This window comes from Magnolia sinica, chromosome 13 (assembly GCF_029962835.1).
Source record: "Magnolia sinica isolate HGM2019 chromosome 13, MsV1, whole genome shotgun sequence".
In the NCBI taxonomy this organism is placed as follows: Eukaryota; Viridiplantae; Streptophyta; class Magnoliopsida; order Magnoliales; family Magnoliaceae; genus Magnolia; species Magnolia sinica.
The window spans coordinates 33,511,831-33,531,420 of NC_080585.1; the positions used below are offsets into that span (position 1 = coordinate 33,511,831).

Below are 19,590 nucleotides of genomic sequence, written 5' to 3' on the forward strand. Positions count from 1 at the left end.
GAAATGCAAATCAAGGGAGGAAACTGTTTTCATTGTTCATGGGCCATCAAAGTTTTAGATCAAAGTAAAAGTTGGGCCTGGGGGGTTTCACGAGGTTCTGCTTCACATGAACGGTTCAGATTTTGGATCCACATCACGTAGGATGGGTTCTCAAAAAAGTTCGTAGTATGTACGAACTCGTTCACAGGTGAGCATTTCCGTGTGTGTGTGTGTGTGTGTGTGTGTGTGTATTGTTGAGAATTTTCACAATGCAAACTTTACTTTTCAAGACTAAACCCCTGCTGTACGGATTGAATATTTGTAGGTGAAAATGCCATTGTTTTATGGGTTATATTCCTTTCACTCACTTATACCCAAAAATTGACCAACGCATCTTTTTATTGTCTTTTTTTCTAAAATCTCCATTGAATCTCCTAATATTACTATTTTACATATGCAATCTCGCATGGGTTTGTTCATTCATTCAAACTAGTTGTATTAATAAACTTGGAATCTTTCGGATTTTTTCAAGAAGGTTTTTCTGTAATCTTTTAAAGGGTTTTATATCTTGTTTTACTTCAAAGTACTCTTTTTTTACTTTCAACTCGGGTTTCACTAGTACAGCAGTTGCGAGGGATAAGGATGTTTAAAAGAGGTGATGAGTTAAAGGTCATGTTTACAATGAGAAAAATTTCAAGAAAGAATGTAAAAACTTTTTTTTTTTTTTTTTTTTTGCAGTCTACAAAAATTCACTGCTAATTGATCGAGAGTACTTAGTCAAATTCAGCCAATGCTCACTGGAAATTGACGAAAGAACTCACAGAAATTGACCTAGAACTCACTGATAGAACTTGCTGAAATACATCGATAAGTCGATGAAAATTGATCGAGTAGTTGCTGAAATTTGTTCGAGAACTCTTTGAAATTGACCGAGTAGTTAATAAAATTGAATGAGTACTTCGTGAAATGGGCCGAGTACTTCTTGAAATTGACTGAGTGCTTCAAATTAGCCGCGTACTTCTTCAAATTGATAAAGTACTTCATCAAATTGATTAAGTACTTCGTGAAATTGACCAAGTACTTCAAATTCACCGAGTAATTCATGAAATTGACTGAGTAATTCTTGAAATTGATCTAATACTTGATCAATTTCACGAAGTACTCAGTCAATTTGATAAAGTATCGTGCAATTTCATGAAGTACTCTTCTTCCTCCGAAAATAAAAAAACCCAAACCCATCTCCCTTTCTTCCAAAAGTCGTTAACTTTCAATATACAAATCGGAAATGCCGTTAGACACTTTGACGTGGATGCCATTGCCAGGATTTTCAGTGTGCCACGCAGAGAGGTTAAGGTTCAAGGACGAGAGGACTGTACATGTTTGTGGCGAACACAAGAATTGGGTACAGGACGTTAATTGTTTGAAGGTGACCGCGATGCTTCTGGTGTATAGGTTCTTCCACATTGTCTTCACGTACAATTTGGTCCCTAGGACAGGAAATCATACACAACTGACACAGTATATGTTGGAAATTCTGTATTTACCAGGCAAGGGCGAGAACGTCTATTTCCTATTTATTGTAATGTGTCATATCCTATCCGCCGCCACACCCCCCCCCCCTATTGTTTGGACGGTTGGTCTATAAGATGGCCCGACAGTGCGGGCTTCGTATCAGCCCCAATGCGAAGATTGAGCTGCAAAAAGCCATTGACTCCAACGCTATTAAAAGGATGAAATTGACTGAGCAAGAAGGAGAAGAAGAAGGAGAAGAAGATGAGGAGGAAAGTGAGGACGATGACATTGATGAAGAATTCGTGGCCCTCCCACTCATATAGGAGCGCTTCAGTCGAGTGCAAGAGGAGTTGACCGAGGTTCTGTCTGAAGTAACTGAAATTAAGGCCAAGCTGGCCAAAATGGAAGAGAAGCGGAGCAATGGAATCAAAAGATTTACCACACATCGAAATCGGTGTTATGTTGTGTGTAAAATGAGGGAGTGGCACCTCCTCCGACTGGTTCGCAGGACCATTGAGTCCCGGTCAAGTCATGTTTGTAGTTATGTGCTTTGGGTTTGCTGTGGTATAAGAAATGAATCTTTTTCACCTAGTACTTTAATAGTTAGTAGTTGTGTTGTTTTTGTTTTCTACTTAAGTAGATATGTATGAAAACAATGTACAAACAAAGCTCAAACTATAAATGAAATTGTTTTCACTTTGATTCACCATGTACAGTAGTATACGACTAGTAGAACACTGTAAAAACACATTACCCCTTCATTGTGCAGTTCAGATACTCTTTCCAGGTAGCAACTTAATTTGTGCCACATTCAATCTTGGAGAAAAATTTGGTTGTCAACCATCCAGCGTGTGGTCCATGTAAACTTTGTGGATCATTACAAAATGGCCAAAGATCCAAAGGGTGTGAAGTGAAAATTAGCAAGCACACCACATAGACAACAAGATGGGGTCGACCATCTACCTGCGAATACCAATTTGGCAACAGTCAGATGGTGCACGGCAACTTCTGATTACTTGCTATTTCATCTCTCCTGATAAATCATTCCCTTTTTATGCTCTTTGTTGTGTATAATATTCCATTGGTAATAAAACTGTAGTCAGTTGTGGTGATCCATTCCCATTGGCAGAAGTCATACGCAACCACTAACCATGAGAGAACAATCCGGTCATTATTTTATAAGGGTAAAGCTAAAGAGATGGTGATGCTAGCGGAGAAAATGAGGCTAAAGCTTCTTTCGGGCTCGACTGCTCAGGCTGGTGCCGCAGATGATGAAGAGATGGGTTCTAAGAAAGAAATGCAGGATTGAAGGAGTATTAAATGATTGATATGTGTATCATTAAAGTTGCTTACTCAAGCTGTGAAAAACAAGTTATAAATAATTAATGCATTTTTAAGCATTCCTATTACCTACATTCTACTTTTCAGCCCATATTAATTTTTGTAATATTCGAGCAGTTTCTTCATATACATTATGTCATGGTTCAGAATGTTTTCACAGAGAAAGCTGCATCTTCCTGAATTTGATTTTGTGAAATTGCCACTGGAGAAAAATGGAGGAATGATTGCATTGACAGCTTCCTTATTTTGCTGTTTCAATTCCTTGGAGTCCAACTTGAGCATGAGATGGTTACAATTTGGAGTATGGATGTTATGAGCCTGGCCTGGATTTGGGCACAGACCAGGAAATAGACAGGCATGCCAAGTATACTATAAAAAACTGATTTTACTACTGGGGCAACCCCAATTTGGAGACTCGTAGGCAATTGCAATTTTATCATTTTGACTTTGTTAAACTAATGTTATTGCAATTTAATTTATTAGTGCAGCCAAACACTCTCAAAGCTTATTGTGACATGAGAGAAGCTTATTGGTGTAATTTTTAACTATTGCAATAAGACCACTTTTCCTTGGTCAACTTTCTCAACCATTTTCAGATTAATAGTGTAATGACCAGAGTATGATTCTGAAGTGAACATGAGTACTTCTCAGCTCTGGCTCATCCTTGCCATTCATGTACGATCCATCATAACATAAGTTATAAAATCTATACGAAAAACAAACCGAAGTTGAAAAAACAAAATGCATATATTAAAGCGTTAGAGTCACATTGGAGATCCCACTGCAAACCAGGCTAACAAAATTTCATCCTCCTTCATCAAATTAAGAAAAAAATAAAAAGACAGGAGGACAGTGATAATTACTCAGCAAGTTCAAAAATCCAGTTGGGGTCGACTGGGTCTGAACCCGGTCAACCGGGTATGAATGGACAACAGGTTGGGGTCAACCGGGTCCGACTATAGATCCACAGCAGGTTGGGGTCGACCAACGGTATGGATGGACAGCAAGTTGGGGTTGACTGGGGCCGAACCCGGTCAACCGGATATGGATGGACAGTATTTTTGTTCCCTTAACCCTAAACTTACTCGAATGCATTTATTGCTGCTCGCACTTGGAAAATTTAGATCTTTCTTTTACTTCCAAAACATAATACAAAAGAATGAGTTGTATTTTATTTCTCAACAATAAGTGGTATCTGACTTGCCAGTTGTTGAGAACCAGTGTTTTTTTCTTCCTATTCTCTTGGAGACACATCTAGTGAGATCTTGGTGAACTTCATGAAATTGACTAAGAAGCCGACGAACTTGATCAAGAACTTCTTAAAATTGATCGAGAACTTGGTGAAATTGACTAAGAAGCCTAGGAAATTGACCAAGAACTTGGTGAAATTAACTAAAAACTTCACAAAATTGACCGATAACTTAGTGAAATTGACCAAGAATTCATTAAATTGACCGAGGAATGAATGAAATTAACCGAAAACTTCATGAAATTGACCAAGAACTTTCGAAAATTGACCGACAACTTTCGAAAATTAACCAAGAACTTCATAAATTGACCGAAAACATGTGAAAATTGACTGAGAACTTTATGAATTTGACTGAGGAATGAATGAAATTAATTAATTGAGAACTTCAATAAATTCACCGAGAACTTGCAAAAATTGATCGAGAACTTAATGAAATTAACAGAGAACTAAATGAAATTGACAGAGAACTTTAGGTAATTGACTAAGTACTTTATTAAATTGACCAAGAACTTGCGGAAATTGACCGAGAACTGAATAAAATTGATCGAGAACCGAATGAAATTGAACGAAATTTTCAGGAAATTGATCGAGAACCCAGTGAAATTGACTGAGAACTTCATAAAAATGACCAAGAACTTCTTGAAATTGACTGAAAACTTCATGAAATTGACCGAGAACTTGTGAAAATTGACCGAGAACTGAATGAAATTGACTAAGAACTTGCAGAAATTAACCGAGAACTTCATGAAATTGATCGAGAACTTGTAGAAATTGACCAAGAACTTCTTGAATTTGAACGAGAACTTTATGAAATTTATGGAGAACTTGCGAAACTAATCGACAACTTCGTGAAATTAACTGAGAACTCAATGGAATTGACAGCGAACTCAGAAAAATCATAACAATCAACAAACAAATCACTAGTCACAATTAAATTAATGAACAATTCACAAACAAATCTTCATTCACAATGAATTTTATATAAGACATCATTCACAACAAAATACAACATTTCACTAAATTTTCCTCTTCCTCCCATGCCAAAGGCAAATATCATCTATAAGTAACACTTAAACAATCACATGCTATTGAATTCCTAAAAAATTAAATTCATTTTTGCAAGTTTGTTCCTGCTAAAATTTGACCGATGTACAATATGTCAATATATTTCATTACAAATATGCTGCAGTCATAACCATTTGTCTGATTCGGTACAAAAATCTCTTCTTTGATGGTTTAATCCTTCCCGTTAAGTGCAAACGTATCACCTGTTGCATTGAAGATTATCGGTAGTCCCTCCTTCATCATCTGAATCTCTTTCTTGTATCGATTGATGGCCTTCATATATAAACTATTCAGAATAATGATCAATCGTTCTCGTGAGTAGATGACCATTAAACACCAATGACTATTGTTGTGGTTCACAGGTACGTATACTTGTCCATGTTTGACAAAATAAGATAGCATTAAAGACATGATAGAAAAGGGTATACCCAGTATTGATAAGTTGTAATGACAATATTACCCGTTGGTAATGCCACATAGCCTTAACCCCTTATCGATGCTTAACAATTCCGTAGACACTGACCTTATCGACTTGTAGTGCTTTTCGCTCCAAGACACTTTTTTGGTCCCGATATATTCTCAAAGTCAGCATACTGATTTCGAGACATTGCTATTACAAACAAAATCAAATATTACTACAAATCTAATATAAACAGAAAACAGATTGACCATAATCTAATGCAAACATTTACCACAAAAATAAGTGGGGTAGAACTTGCGATTCCGAGGATATACTGCTAAAAGTTCATTCTGCCTTCTCTCTAGGAATTCAAGGTATTTGTCAATCGCATCATTAATACAATAGGATGATTAAACTCAAAACTAATATAAGAGCTAAATAGATGTAAATAAATGTGTATATATATAAAATACTTACAACACTATCAACCCATTCATCTTTCACCCATATGGATTTGAACCAAACACATGCTGCCGTCTCTTTGTTTGCATTATACCAACTCTCTAATTCTTGCAATTCCTCCTCTGATTTTACTCTGAATGGGTCCATTTGGGCTTGTAAGGGCATCGGAGAAGTACAAAAGTTTTTGGATATCTCGGATTCGGCGACGATGTTGGGAGTTGTTTGAATAACAGAGATGGACAAAAATGGAGAAACCTTATAGTAAGACGGCTTCAAGTCCCTTTTAGGTGTCCTTTGATAAACATGAGTAGACATCAATGGTTTCTCTACTATAGTAGCCTCCGTTGCAGTATAAGGTTGAATCTCCACCTCTCCATTCCCTCGTTCATTCTATTCCATATCCTCTTCTTCCCTATTCTTCTTCAACTCCTTCTTTAACTCTTCATTCTTCTTCAACTCCTTCTCCTTATTTAATTCTTCATCTCCATTGCCCCTTTCTGTTAGAAACTCTTCCTTTTGCTTCTTCAACTCCTCATTCTCCTTCTTTAACTCTTTATTCACCTTCACAAACTTTTCCATCTCCTTCATCAATTCCTCCTTCTCCTTCTTCAAGTCTTCATTTTCCTTAAAAAACAATTCCCTTTCCATCTTCAACTGAGTTCTCTCATTCAACTCTTCCCTCTCCGTCCTTAACGTTTCCTTCTCCTTTTGCATGGGTTCCCTCTCCTTGATAAGCTCTTCCTTCTCCCTCAACTCTTTCCTCTCTTTCTTCGACAATTCGCTCTCCTTCTTCAGCTCTTCCCTCTTCTCCTTCAGTTCTTCCGCCAAATCATATCCATTTCCCTTCTCCTCTGCCTCTCCCTCTCCCTCCCCCTCGCCATCTCCTTCACCACCTTGTTCGTCATCATTCTCTTCCCCGGCTTCCACCTCTTTATCTTTAATGCCCTATAAAATGGAATAATGTATATGTCAAAGATGTAATGTATCAAATAAATTAATAAAGACTTTTATGACATCTTACCTGAAATCTATCACGGACCAAACGAATGGTGTTCGTCTCCAGTTCTTCACTAGTAGGTTCCAAGGTAAGGATTAATTCAGTCTGCAAAAAAACTTGTTTCATGTACAGAACGTATATATTAAAATAAGTGACCATTTAACTTGAAATAAATTAGCTTACATCTTTACTTTGAAATATTTGGTGAATTGTGTTGTACCTCCAACCCCTCTAGCCTCGATATTGTATGAAGTGTGGAATTTGGGAGGGAACATATGAAATCATATATTCTTTAAGGGTTGATACTCTCTCTACGACCTATATCTGTTACAATGAAATTGCATGGGCTTAAAAAACTAGAGTTTAATATAAACTCTAATTTCAAAAGAAAATGGAAAGAATTCTTACTTGTAGATGAAAGATGCAGCCGTAAACATTGTAGGGAATCCCATGTGATGCCATCACGGCACCTTCGACTCATTCGCCCATTGTCTGGAAGGCCAAACTACCCCAATGATAGCTATTGAATTCTTCCAAAGAGTCTACTAGATCAACATACTCCATGTTGCACATAATTTTTATGTCAGTTCCCCTAACAAACCACTCTACACACATGATTAAACCAACCTTCATGACATCTTCGTCCTTATTACTGTCAACTAATTTATCAAACACCTCTCCTAGGTGTTTCTTTAAGATGAGATATTCTTTAAAGTACTTCTCTCTTATTGACTTCTTGGTAGAATGAATTTTGGGTATATGGAGGTCTCCAGTCTTCAGCCCTATTATAAGGGCGAAGTCCATCTCCATAAATTTCAAATGTGTCTCCCGTATCTCCAATACAAGATCACCTCTATATCTTACAAAAAGTAGGTGAAAGAGAGTTCCTATAAACCTAAATGATGGAATGTGTAGTAAAAAAGAAAATGGGGATTGCCTAAAAATATTTCATCTGCTCTCGTTTTTCTCCAAATCACACTTCACAGTATTAAACCGCCATGTTAGTGAACATTTAGAGGACAAGTTTGGAACTCTTGAATCAATTGCCTTATGCGGAGACTCGTCATCTACAGGAATAAATTACAAAATATATCAAAAATAAAGTTTAATAGTTCATGAAGCATAGTGTGAAAATTCACGAATAGTTTAATTGCACTAAGTAGAAGGTGAAAATTCATCAAGTATAGTGTGAGTTGCTCGAGTTCTCGATCAATTTTGGCGAGTTTTCGGTCAAATTTCCTAAGTTGTAGGTGAATTTCAACAAGTTCTCGATCAATTTCTTGAGTTCTTGGTTAATTTCAGCAAGTTACTGGTGCATTTGACCGAGTTCTCGGTGAATTTTAGTGACTTCTCAGTCAAATTTAGCAAATTTGTGGTTGATATGCACAAGTTCTCGGTCAATTTTTTCACGAGTTTTTAGTCAATTTCACGGACTTCTTGTTCAATTTCAGCAAGTTATTAGTCAATTTCATGGATTTTTAGGTCAATTTCATAAAGTTCTCAGTCAATTTCGTGAAGTTCTCGGTCAATTTTATAGAGTTCTCGGTCAATTTCATGAAGTTCTCAGTGAATTTTACCGAGTTCTCGGTCAATTTCATGAAGTTTTCAGTCAATTTCTTGAAGTTCTTGGTCAATTTCATGAAGTTCTCGATCAATTTCCTGAAATTCTCAGTCAATTTTCTAAAGTTCTTGGTCAATTTCAGCGAGTTTGCAGTCAATTTCAACGAGTTCTCAATCAATTTCATGAAGTTCTTGATTAATTTCACTAAGTTCTCGATCATTTTCAGTGAGTTCTCGGTCAATTTCACAAAGATCTTTGTCAATTTTCCAAAGTTCCCGGTCAAATTTTCCAAGTCCTTGGTCAATTTCATGGAGTTGTCGGTCTATCTGCAAGAGTTCTTAGTCAATTTCAGTAAGTTCTCATTTAATTTTTTCGAGTTCTCGGTCAATATCAGCAAGTTCTCGGTTAATTTCACCGATCTCTCTCATGCTTTCTCCTTGACCGAGAACTTCATGAAATTGATCGAGAACTTCGTGAAAATTATTAAGAACTTGTTGAAATAATAGATGATGATGATGTAAAGCTAAATGAATTAAAGAATAAGTGGGGCGTTAAGGTTTTCAAGTCTATAACTAGAGCTTTGATGGAGATGAATGAATACAATCCCAGTGGACGATATCTCCCATAAGAGTTATGGAATTTCAAAGAGGGAAGGAAGGTGACCTTGAAAGAGGGGATACAATCTCAATGTATACCAAGGTAATTGAATAATACTTGTAAATGCAAGTGATGCCAAAGAGAAAGTATGTAGACCTATGTTGCATTTAGGTTCGATGTCATGAAAAATTGACCGAGAACTTCATGAAATTGACCAAGAACTCGGGAAAATTGACCGAGAACTCGGTGAACTTGAACGAGAAATCAGTGAAATTGACTGAGAATTAGCTAAAATTGACTGACAACTCCGTGAAATTGACCGAGAATTAGCTAAAATTCAACAAGAACTTCATCAGATTGACCAAGAATTTCATGAAATTGACCGAGAACTTCATGTCAATTGACCGAGAACTTGGGGAAATTAATTGAAAACTTCACGAAATTGACTAAGAACTTCATGAAATTGACCGAGAACTTCATGAAATTTATTGAGATCACGATGGAATTAACCAAGATCTCAATTGAATTGACCGAGAACTAATTGAAATTGACCGAGAACTTCATGAAATTGATCAAGAACTTGTTGAAATTGACCAAGAACTTCATGAAATTGATTGAGAACTTCACGAAATTTACCGAGAATTCATTGAAATAATGAGGATGATGTAAAGTTAAAGGAATTAAAGAATAAGTGGGGCGTTAAAGTTTTCAAGTCTGTAACTAGAGCTTAGATGATATAAATGAATACAATCCCAGTAGACGATATGTCCTACAAGAGCTGTGGAATTTCAAAGAGGGAATGAAGGCGACCTTAAAAGAGAGGATACAATCCCAACGTATACCTAGGAAATTGAATAATACTCATAAACGCAAGAGATGCCAAAGAGAAGATAAGTAAACCCATGTTGCATCTAGGTTTGAAGTCATGGAACATTGGCCGAAAACTTCATGAAATTGACTGAGAACTCGGGACAATTGACCAAGAACTCGGTGAACTAGATCAAGAACTCAATTCACTGAGAACTTCTAGGTCAATTTTCCCGAGTTCTTGGTGAATTTCAACAAGTTCTTGGTCAATTTTGGCGAGTTCTCGGTCAATTTCATGGAATTCTCTGTCAATTTCATGAAGTTCATGGTCAATTTTAGCAAGTTCTCGGTCAATTTTTCCAAGTTCTCAGTCAAGTTTCTCAATTTCTTGTTCAATTTCAGCGAGTTCTTAGTAAATTTTGCTGAGTTTTTCGGTCAATTTTTAGGAGTTATCGATCAAATTCAACAAGTTATCGGTCAATTTTAGCGAGTTCTCGGTCAATTTGTCCGAGTTCTATTGACTGAGAACTCGTGAAATTTAACGAGAATTCAGTGAAATTGACAGAGAATTCATAAAAAATTTACCGAGAACTTCTTGAAATTGACTTAGTACTTGTTGAAATTGACCGAGAACTTTCTGAAATTAACCAAGAAGGTGTTGAAATTGATCGAGAACCTTCGAAAATTGACCAATTACTTATGAATTTGATAAAGAACTTGTTGAAATTGACCGAGAAGTCGGTGAAACTGTTCAAGAAATCCTCTAAATTGACCGATAACTCCGTGAAATTGACCGTGGACTTGGAAAAATTGACTGAGAACATTGAAAAATTGACCGACAACTTGGCGAATTTGATCGAGAACTCGTTGAAATTCATAGAGTTCTCAGTCAATTTTGAATGAATTCCTTAGTTAATTTCACGGAGTTGTCGGTCCATTTAGAGGATTTCTCGGTCAATTTTAAGCGAGTTTTCGGTCAAATTCACTGAGAAATCGGGCAGCTTCACCTATAACACTCCGGAATTTCACCGACAACTTGGGCAAATTGACCGAGAATTCTGGCAAATTGACCGAGGACTCAATGAAATTCATAGAGAACTCGTGTAAGTGCAATTTTGTTTTGGTTTAGGATTTAGGAAAATTTGTTCAAATATACCTGTAATGCGTGGTTTCTTTAATAGAGACATCATTTTAGTCTTTTATTAACAAAAGAAAATGAATAAAAAGAAGTAACAGTTTCTGGTAGCAAGTGTATTCTTGTCCAAAAAAAAAAAAGAAAAGATATAAACTTTATAAATGAAAAGTATAAAAGTTTAGAAAGAAATAGGAAGAGGAAAAGATTTCAGAAAAAAAGAGAGTTTTGGTAGAAGAGTATTCTTATATGAAGAAGAGATAAGATTTTATTTTATTTTATTTTATTTTTTATTTTTTTAAAAGAGTTTTTGGTAGAAAGGTATTCTGGTTTGAAGATGAGAGTTGATTCCAAAAAATGGATTTTTGGTAGTAGGATATTCTAGTGTGAAGAGCGGAGAAAATTCTAGAAAATGAGTTTTTGGTAGAAGGGTATTCTAGTGTAAAAAATGGAGAAGATTTTAGAAAATAAGTTTTTAGTAGTAGGGTATTCTGGTTTTAAGAGGAGAGTAGAGAAGATTTTAAAAAATGAGTTTGTATTACAGGGTATTCTCATCTGAAAGAAAATAGAAGAGTTTAGTCCTAGAAAGTAAAGTTTGCATTGTTTAAGAAAGCAAATGGGTAAAAGGTGAGATTTAAAGTAGGAAAATTCTCTTTTATTTATTTATTTATTTCTTTTGAGCCGAGTCCTCTTCCCTGATCTTTGGTTGCCGTTTAACGGAATCAGAATGTGGTGCTCAACCCATTATTCTCACGTAGGGTGCCAAATCATCGATCTGAACTGTCCATTCTTACATGTAACAGGTTTTCATTGTGATTTTAATCATCAATCTGAACTGTCCATTCTTACATGTAACAGGTTTCCATTGTGATTTTAATCATCGATCTGAACTGTCCACTCTTACATGTAACAGGTTTCCATGGTGCAAAAATAACATAGACGGGATGATTGATCTTAGGATCATCTGATTAATAGCATGGAAACATTCAAAATTGTGCACGTAAACTAATTAGGCCCGATCATTGTCTTGAACCATACCTGTATGATAAATTCCACGCTCCAGGGCTTATGATTCTAACCATGCGATACATGCTCGATTGATGATTGGGCATCGCTGCATGTTAGTTTTACTATGTACCATAATGGTGGGTACAGGAGCAAAACCCCTTATTAGAGTGAGTCCTATTCCGTGCTATGAACCGAGATATTAACCCAGTGACAATGGGTTAGGCTACACAGGCCGACTCCCTGGCCCTAGCCCCATGAGGTTTGGCTTAGTAAGTGAAAGGGTGACATGATCAAGGTTAAAATAATCTTTCCAAAAAAAAAAAAAAAAACAGAGATCAAGATTTGAAATAGTCCATTTTTTATTTTTTTTTGCTTTGCACTCTACATCTGCAATGAATCCCATCATATCAGATGATTTTGATAATTGAAACATAACCTTCAATCCAAAATTGCTTTTAAACTAAACATGCATGTTGAATGGGACCACTCACAGGTATCTTTGAATCATCCATTGTTTTGAATAACAGGGACTGACTGGGCCACGCCATTTATCGTTGGTCCTCACCCAGAAACAAGACCTAGATTTCAAGCCCTGGGTTTGTCTGTAGAACCCAAGACCTGGTCGTATAGGGTTAGGTGGTCCACTATTTATGCGGCCTAGTGTAAACCACCTATTTTGCATGGGTAGGCCAAAGTATCCACTCGATGTTACGAAATAACAAAATAGAAATTAAGGGGAATTTGTTTGTTCTTATCATATCTAGGTCGTGTTCATTTCAACCAGGTTTGCAACGAATCACATGAAAAAAATAAAAAATAAAAGCAGATGTCCTTGGATATATTTCCAACAAACATTGTAATGTACTTCTCTAAGCACGCAATCAGTTTCCACCGGCAAAGAAGTCTGTAATCTAATTGGCAAAGAAATAGGAGCTTTGCTAGAGCCGCCACACGCATTTACAAGGGAGGTTCATTGGTGCCAGAATTGCTGACAGCTACAATATCCAAGCCGTCCATCAGGCAGGGTCCCATCTTGTAGATGTTCCCACCCAAAAATAAATTTGACCCATTCAACAGGTGGGTCACAATGTTACAAACACTTGCACAGAAATAAAACTTCAGCTTTCTTCATCCATACATTTGCTTTGTAACTGTAACCCACCTGACCAATGGATTGATCTGATTCTTGGGTGAGAGCATCTAAATTATGGTATTCCTCTGATGAATGGATTGGATCTAGCAGCAATGTGCCATGCTGGCAACTCTAGTGTGTACATGACCGAACTTGTATGTGCATGACTAAGAAAAGCTATAGAAATAGATAGCTTTCATCAGATCCAAATGGAGATGCATATAAGAGTATTTCATTTGGTTCAGCAAAAACAATAAATGAAAACTTGCAATGTTTATGAGAGCAAAATTTCATGCGAATTCTCGATAGTTCTTTCAACAAGTGATGTAGACAAAATGCAATAACACAAACACCCAATCCGCAAGATTTCGGCTCTGTTATTCTATGGGTTTCAGCACTACAGTTACATGACAACATCATTGCTAGTCCTCCGTGTCGATGCACTCTCAATACTAAGCAATTAGAAAATGCTTGTGATAAAGCTCATCATGAGTACACTGAGTATTCCAAGAACTTAAAGTTTATGTGTATACTTGCGCCTTGTTGCCTGATCTATTGATAAGCCAGGGATGAGAACCTAACGATCTGTAAATGATGCATTCATGAGGTTGAAAGCCGAATCCATGAACTGCACACACACAAGTCATTAGCATGATCATGGTTCTTGGCAGAAACATACATATGCAGGTTGCATGCATGAAGGCAGAAGACAAAGGAATCAATTTAGGTATACAGATGATAGCAATTTTTCTAAAATATATAATGTGAAAGCTTAACCATTTCCCTTAATGACAATGAAGGGTTTAATTGCTTTGAGAGTGATTCTCTAAAAGCTTCAGATTAGAATTCTTTTTTCAAATGGATGAAATTCCTATATATATATATATATATATATATATATAGGAAAAGGTACTATGCGCTCGACCTCACGATTAGCTCCTGTGAGGTCGAGCTGTGTGGGCCCCAACGTGATGCGTGTCGACCATCAACGCCGTGCATTTGATGGGTACCCTCTAAATTATGGGATATCCCAAAAACCAGCCGTATACGGAACTCAGGTGGGCCATACCATCTAAAATCATGTGAAACACCGTTAAAACATATAAAAGCACTTGGTGGGGGCCACCTGAGTTTTGAATGCTGCTGAAACTTGGTCTGAACCCTAATGCAAGTGGGACACATAATGGATGGGCTGGATTTGCAAACCACATCTCTGTGGGCCCAAAAAACTGATTATGAATGTTTTAATGGTGCACGGCCCCTCCCCACTTCTGTATGTGGTATGGCCCCACAAAAGTCACGGATTGACTTGATTTTTGAGACCTAGGCCCACGATGGAATGGTGCATCTGACTGATGGGTTAGATGTTCGAAACGCATCACGGTGGGGCCCACACAGCTCAACCTCATGGGACGGACTCGTGAGGTCGAGCGCATAGTACCTTTTCCCTATATATATATATATATATATATATATATATATATATATATATATATATATATATATATATATATATATATATATACTGTAAAACAGTCCCAAAACATATAAATCCTCCAATTCCAAAAGAGTTAGGCCATTGGCTGGCCCCATGATGACAAAAGTGGGACAGCATTAGATGCCATTACCTGATCTGTGCAGGAACAGAAGGTAAAATTGATTGAGGCTCATGTTCTTGTGCCATTGTTTATCAGCTGGAGGCTTTCAGGCTGCTTCCTTTTGTAGGGGGCTGTTACTTGTTATTGCATATCAGAGCTGGATAGATCTGGTGCCATGCCATAGTTTATCAATCCCACTTTGGTAGGAATTTTATTTTTCTCATATTGGAATGGAAAGTTTTGGCTGTTTCAACATTCTGTTTAGGAAAAAAGAAAAGTTTTAGAGAGAAATATCTGGGAACTCACTCTTTTCCCAGAACAGAGGGTTTCAATTGTTTGCAAGCCTTGCATTTCGTTGGTTTTCTAACCTTAGAGCAACTAAATGGAATAAAAATGGCTGGAAATTAATTTTTAAAAAATCTAGAAAAACTGTGTTGAAACAGTCCAGCTGAATTGGACTGAAACGGACAAACCAAGCTGGAACTAGCACTAGTACAGTTCGATACCTGTACCTGTATGGTTCCTACATGGTATGGGACTTTTTGGTTATTTCGCTGAACAGGAATGAAATTGAAAACCACGTGCAGAACTCTGCTGCAAAACTGGGTCACATCAAGCAAGTGCATCCAATTTTTAATTGGAACTCAGAACAGTCGCTGGCTATTTAAAAAGAGAAAAGAAAGGCACCATCACCACCATTGCATTGGCCAACTATCTGTGGTTGGCTTCAATACTGTTTCCCAAAAACTGGAATTCTTATGATTTGTTTGGCAAAGTCTGTCCACCTGATACCTAGGCTAGCAACCTGCCTAGCACATTGCTTCAAGCAAAACAACTTTTGTGAAAAAAATTGCCATCACATTGAGGGTGAAGATGCATGAAATCCCACTGTGGTGTGAGTGTGTGTGGGGGTGTGAGTGCATGTGTAATAAAATTAATAATAATAATAAATAAATAAATAAAAAATCTGCTGACAAACTTCATAGATTTTTTGTTGTTGAGGACTAATAAAAATCAACGCCTGCATTACTACATCTATAGCTTGATAATATTGAGAAACCATTCTCTCTCTTTCACAGGCAATCTGGTTAAGATTTGGATAGATGTGAGTACCAGATTTGGATAGATGTGACAAAGGGCAGTGACATCACACCCCTGGTCCTCCCAAAAGCAAAAACAATCCCCCTCTCAGATTTCCCCCACAATGGCCTTATAAAACATAGGTTCAATTATGAACACTGTTTTCCATTACCCAAAGGTTCTGTTTTGGGAAGATGCTTTCATATAACATCTCCTTGTCAGGAAACAAATTTACAAAGATATTACCCGTGTTTCCACAAGTTTGTCTTCGGTGCCAAACCTCCAAAGCCATTTTCCGACCAATGCAATGTTCATGGATCTGATTCCAGCTCCGTGATCCTTCGGTTTGCATATTTCCCCGTTTCATCAAATGAAGCTTGTGCTTTTCATCCGCACCTCGCCATCAGAAATCTCTTTGGATCCTTCCCATATTTGAAAAACACTCGTGGAGAACTGGAATAGGGACTTGAAGGATACAGGCATATTAGCTAGGGCCAATTTAATAAGAGGGTGACAAACAACCTCAATGGTATATTCTTCTCTTCCAACCTGACAGTTCCCTTTCCACCCTCTCCACCACTACTTCCCAAAGACATTTCAATGGCTTTTCAATAAATGATAACTTTGTGGAAACTCAAGATTATGAAAACTTCAAAAATCACACTATTAACCTTGGGTCTTGATCACTCACACTAATTTGGGTGACACCTCATTATTTCATTTTGAGGTTGAAAAATACTGAGCTCCAATGTGCTTAGGGAGGTAATAGGTTTATAAACCATCATTCCAATCCTACTGATTTGTAATTTTGTATATAAAGAGCTTTTTGTTGATTGAGGGCTGTTTTAAGTACTTTTATAAGTGCAATTTATCACATTTCCGACTAATGGCAGAGCATCGACCTAGATTTAGGAAATGCTGGACCAAACAAGTACACAAATTTAAAGAGCTTTACTGGAAAGCTTGCATGAAATATAATTTCTTTGATTTATTGAAAATGGAAGGTGCTTGAGCAGTATCAAACTGAGTTTCAGTGCATAAAAGCTTATCAGAGAGTAACTTCAGGGTGCGTCTCAAGTGTACCAGCAGGTTTAAATCTCTGTCAAGAAAGGTGGCATCCTAGGCATTTATCCACAAGAAAGGTCAGTAGCAATATCAGCAGTGGTAAGGGCTCATCAAACATTTTCCATCTTGGGCATTAGAGAAAAGCTATCCTCATAATCAACTGCAAAATCCTCACAAACCTTTCGCTGATGGATAAGATCCATTCACTACTATCTAGTTTTGTTTTGATTTTGTAGATCTAATAAGAGTTTGAAGTCCAGCATGCTTTATAGAAATGAGTGACAAAGAACATTTTTGTCCACGATGGGAACAAATTATTACTGAAAGATAAGGATAGCATAAATGGAAGCTTACCTTTCCGATGGTCCTAAGTTCTCGTCCAACAGGTTCCATAAACTTCATGTTGATATCAATAGGCCATACCTGCAAGAGTAAAAGGTACTTGTCAGATATCACAACTCAAAAATAATCAATCTTTTCCCATGTGAGAGAGAGTAATATGTAATGAGTTCATTTCAACAGTAATTATGTAATGAGTTAATGTCAAAGTAATTATGTAATGAGCTCATTTTAGTTAACATTAATTATGTATTAGAGACCCTTATCTGAACTCAATTTAACCTATCTACCAAATGGGGTCCAAATCTTTTTGGCAACAATAATGGCCATAATTTGTCCCATTTCCCTTTCTTCAAATTCCCCATAAAACCTATTTTCCTGTCTTGCTTCAGCTTTACCAGCCTCTAATCAAGAACTATGCCTGTAAAACTGTCTTTCTTGCTCTGACCAAATAATTCACAGTGTCCAACTTGGTTTCCCCATCCAACTTTCACTATCAGGCAGTGTTTGGATGCACTATTGAACTAAAATGCAATAGTTTAGCTTAATAACTTGAAATGCCCAAACGCCAATAACCTCCCTCGGTGCTCACTTTCAGGGGGTAGGCTCCAAAATGCAATCAATCATGTTAATTTCAACTTGGACACAAGAAACGGAACTGTAATTTTAGTACTAATCCAATACCCCAAATGGAAGAAAAGGTCAAGAAGAATTCTTCATCTATTTCACTGAGGAAAAAAAAACAGTTATAAGAAAAAGGATGCAGTTTGTTCAGTAAAGGACCTTCAAACCAAGCAACCTCAACGGCATAACCTGCCCAGGCACGATGCAATCGGGTCCCGCTGCTTCCAATTTAGCTTCCATTGCTAGGCCGCCACCGATAGGATCCGGATGCTGTGAAAAAAGAAAAAGGAGGATAAAGGAACAGAAAATTAGGAAATTGACATTGAAAGTGAAAGGTGAAGAAAATTCAAGAGAGAGAATGAGAACCTTCATGACGGCGAGGGCGTAATTGGAATGAGGGTTGGAGGGGAGGCGAAGGATGGGGGAATGGTGAATTTTGGGAATAGGGTTTCCAGAAGGGGAAGCCCGCCATGGGACATCTTCCGATAGAATTGGCGATTGTCCTCCTCTCTTCCCACCTGAGCTCATCTATGATGATGCAGCTATCTAGTAGACAAGATGAAATGTATTGATGTATGTAGGAAGAGGATAGAGATATGGTGTATGAAGAAAGGAGGGTTTTCTAGTTTGAAGATGAGGATGAGAAAGATTTCTATTAGGATTGAAGAGCTACCACTCCTATATGATATATATGGATTAGGACTCTTATCTCTCTGGATAGGATGGATTATGACTCTCTCTCTACGGATGTATGCTATATATATAGAAGAGAGGGAGAGAAGGAAAGAGGGATTGAGGATTTGTGGTTTGAAATATGAGATGGACTGCTTGCGACGAGGAAAACATTGTAAGAAATCCATTCAACCTACTTTCGATGATTAAAGAATCGGCGACTCGGACCGACTTATTCGATCTCGAGTCGAGGGTGAATCGGCACGGAGTTGAGGTAACTCGTGGTGTTGATTTCGATCGGGTGCGTCTGATCCCGAGTTGACTTGGACGAGTCCTTCGAGTCTTAAACTTTCATTTACACCCTTCGGACAACCCCTGCACCTCTCTCTCTCTCTCTCTCCCCTGTTGGTTTCTCATAATAGATGGTTAAGATCACTTGATCAATGCAAGTTAAAAGCAGTATACAATGCCATTTGTGCAATGGATAAGGCACCTTGACAAGCGTTTCTTTTAAATTATTATTTGATTTTAAAAAAAATATAAATAGTGGTAAATAAATAAGAGAAATTTGCGACCGTGCGACCCATCTATGGCCCATTTAGGAAACTACGCCCACCTCATTTTCCTATGCGAGAATACGCCCGAGCTGTACGGAAAGCTTACCAAAGGTCGAAAATGCCCCTGCTCGTTCCTTCAAGCGCATATGTGGCGCTCGAAGACAAGCGCTGACACTCCTCGAACTCCGAATTGTACGAACGGTTCAAAAGATATCAGAGTTACGTGGGCCCCACAGTTACGTATTTATTATATCCACAACGTTCATCCATAGTTCGAGATCATTTCGGAGCATTATCAAAAAAAAAAAAAATCCTATCCAAAGATCAACTGGACCACACCACAAAGAGCAACGGGAAAATTGATTTTAACCGTTAAAAATTTTGTAGGGCCCACCATAACATTTATTTTCCAT

The 19,590-nt window shown here is 37.4% G+C and overlaps 2 protein-coding genes across 2 annotated transcripts; both read right to left on the minus strand.

Moving 5' to 3' along the window:
• Positions 1–4,768: 4,768 nt before the first annotated feature.
• On the minus strand, positions 4,769–7,809 carry LOC131224215 (uncharacterized). Its single transcript, XM_058219752.1, has 4 exons — positions 7,565–7,809; positions 7,226–7,295; positions 7,030–7,110; positions 4,769–6,953 (listed from the first exon to the last, which is right to left on the minus strand). The coding sequence occupies exons 1-4, from the start codon at positions 7,807–7,809 to the stop codon at positions 6,399–6,401; spliced, it is 951 nt and encodes a 316-aa protein (XP_058075735.1). The 3' UTR covers positions 4,769–6,398.
• A 5,774-nt stretch (positions 7,810–13,583) lies between these two features.
• Positions 13,584–18,802, minus strand: LOC131223518 (uncharacterized). The gene is made up of 4 exons (XM_058218955.1): positions 18,315–18,802; positions 18,108–18,218; positions 17,340–17,408; positions 13,584–13,870 (listed from the first exon to the last, which is right to left on the minus strand). Exons 1-4 carry the CDS (start codon positions 18,474–18,476, stop codon positions 13,820–13,822), a joined length of 393 nt encoding a protein of 130 aa, XP_058074938.1. The 5' UTR covers positions 18,477–18,802; the 3' UTR covers positions 13,584–13,819.
• Between the last annotated feature and the right edge of the window lie 788 nt (positions 18,803–19,590).

Excerpts from the sequence above, each read along its gene's own strand:
- LOC131224215 (XM_058219752.1), bottom strand. The coding sequence starts at position 7,809 with ATGGACTTCGCCCTTATAATAGGGCTGAAGACTGGAGACCTCCATATA. Across the intron at positions 7,111-7,225 it reads CGAGGCTAGAGGGGTTGGAG|ACTGAATTAATCCTTACCTT; the intron begins GTACAACACAAT and ends GTTTTTTTGCAG. Across the intron at positions 6,954-7,029 it reads TGGTCCGTGATAGATTTCAG|GGCATTAAAGATAAAGAGGT; the intron begins GTAAGATGTCAT and ends TCCATTTTATAG.
- LOC131223518 (XM_058218955.1), bottom strand. The coding sequence starts at position 18,476 with ATGAGCTCAGGTGGGAAGAGAGGAGGACAATCGCCAATTCTATCGGAA. Across the intron at positions 17,409-18,107 it reads TGAGGTTGCTTGGTTTGAAG|GTATGGCCTATTGATATCAA; the intron begins GTCCTTTACTGA and ends TTACTCTTGCAG. Across the intron at positions 13,871-17,339 it reads AACTTAGGACCATCGGAAAG|TTCATGGATTCGGCTTTCAA; the intron begins GTAAGCTTCCAT and ends GTGTGTGTGCAG.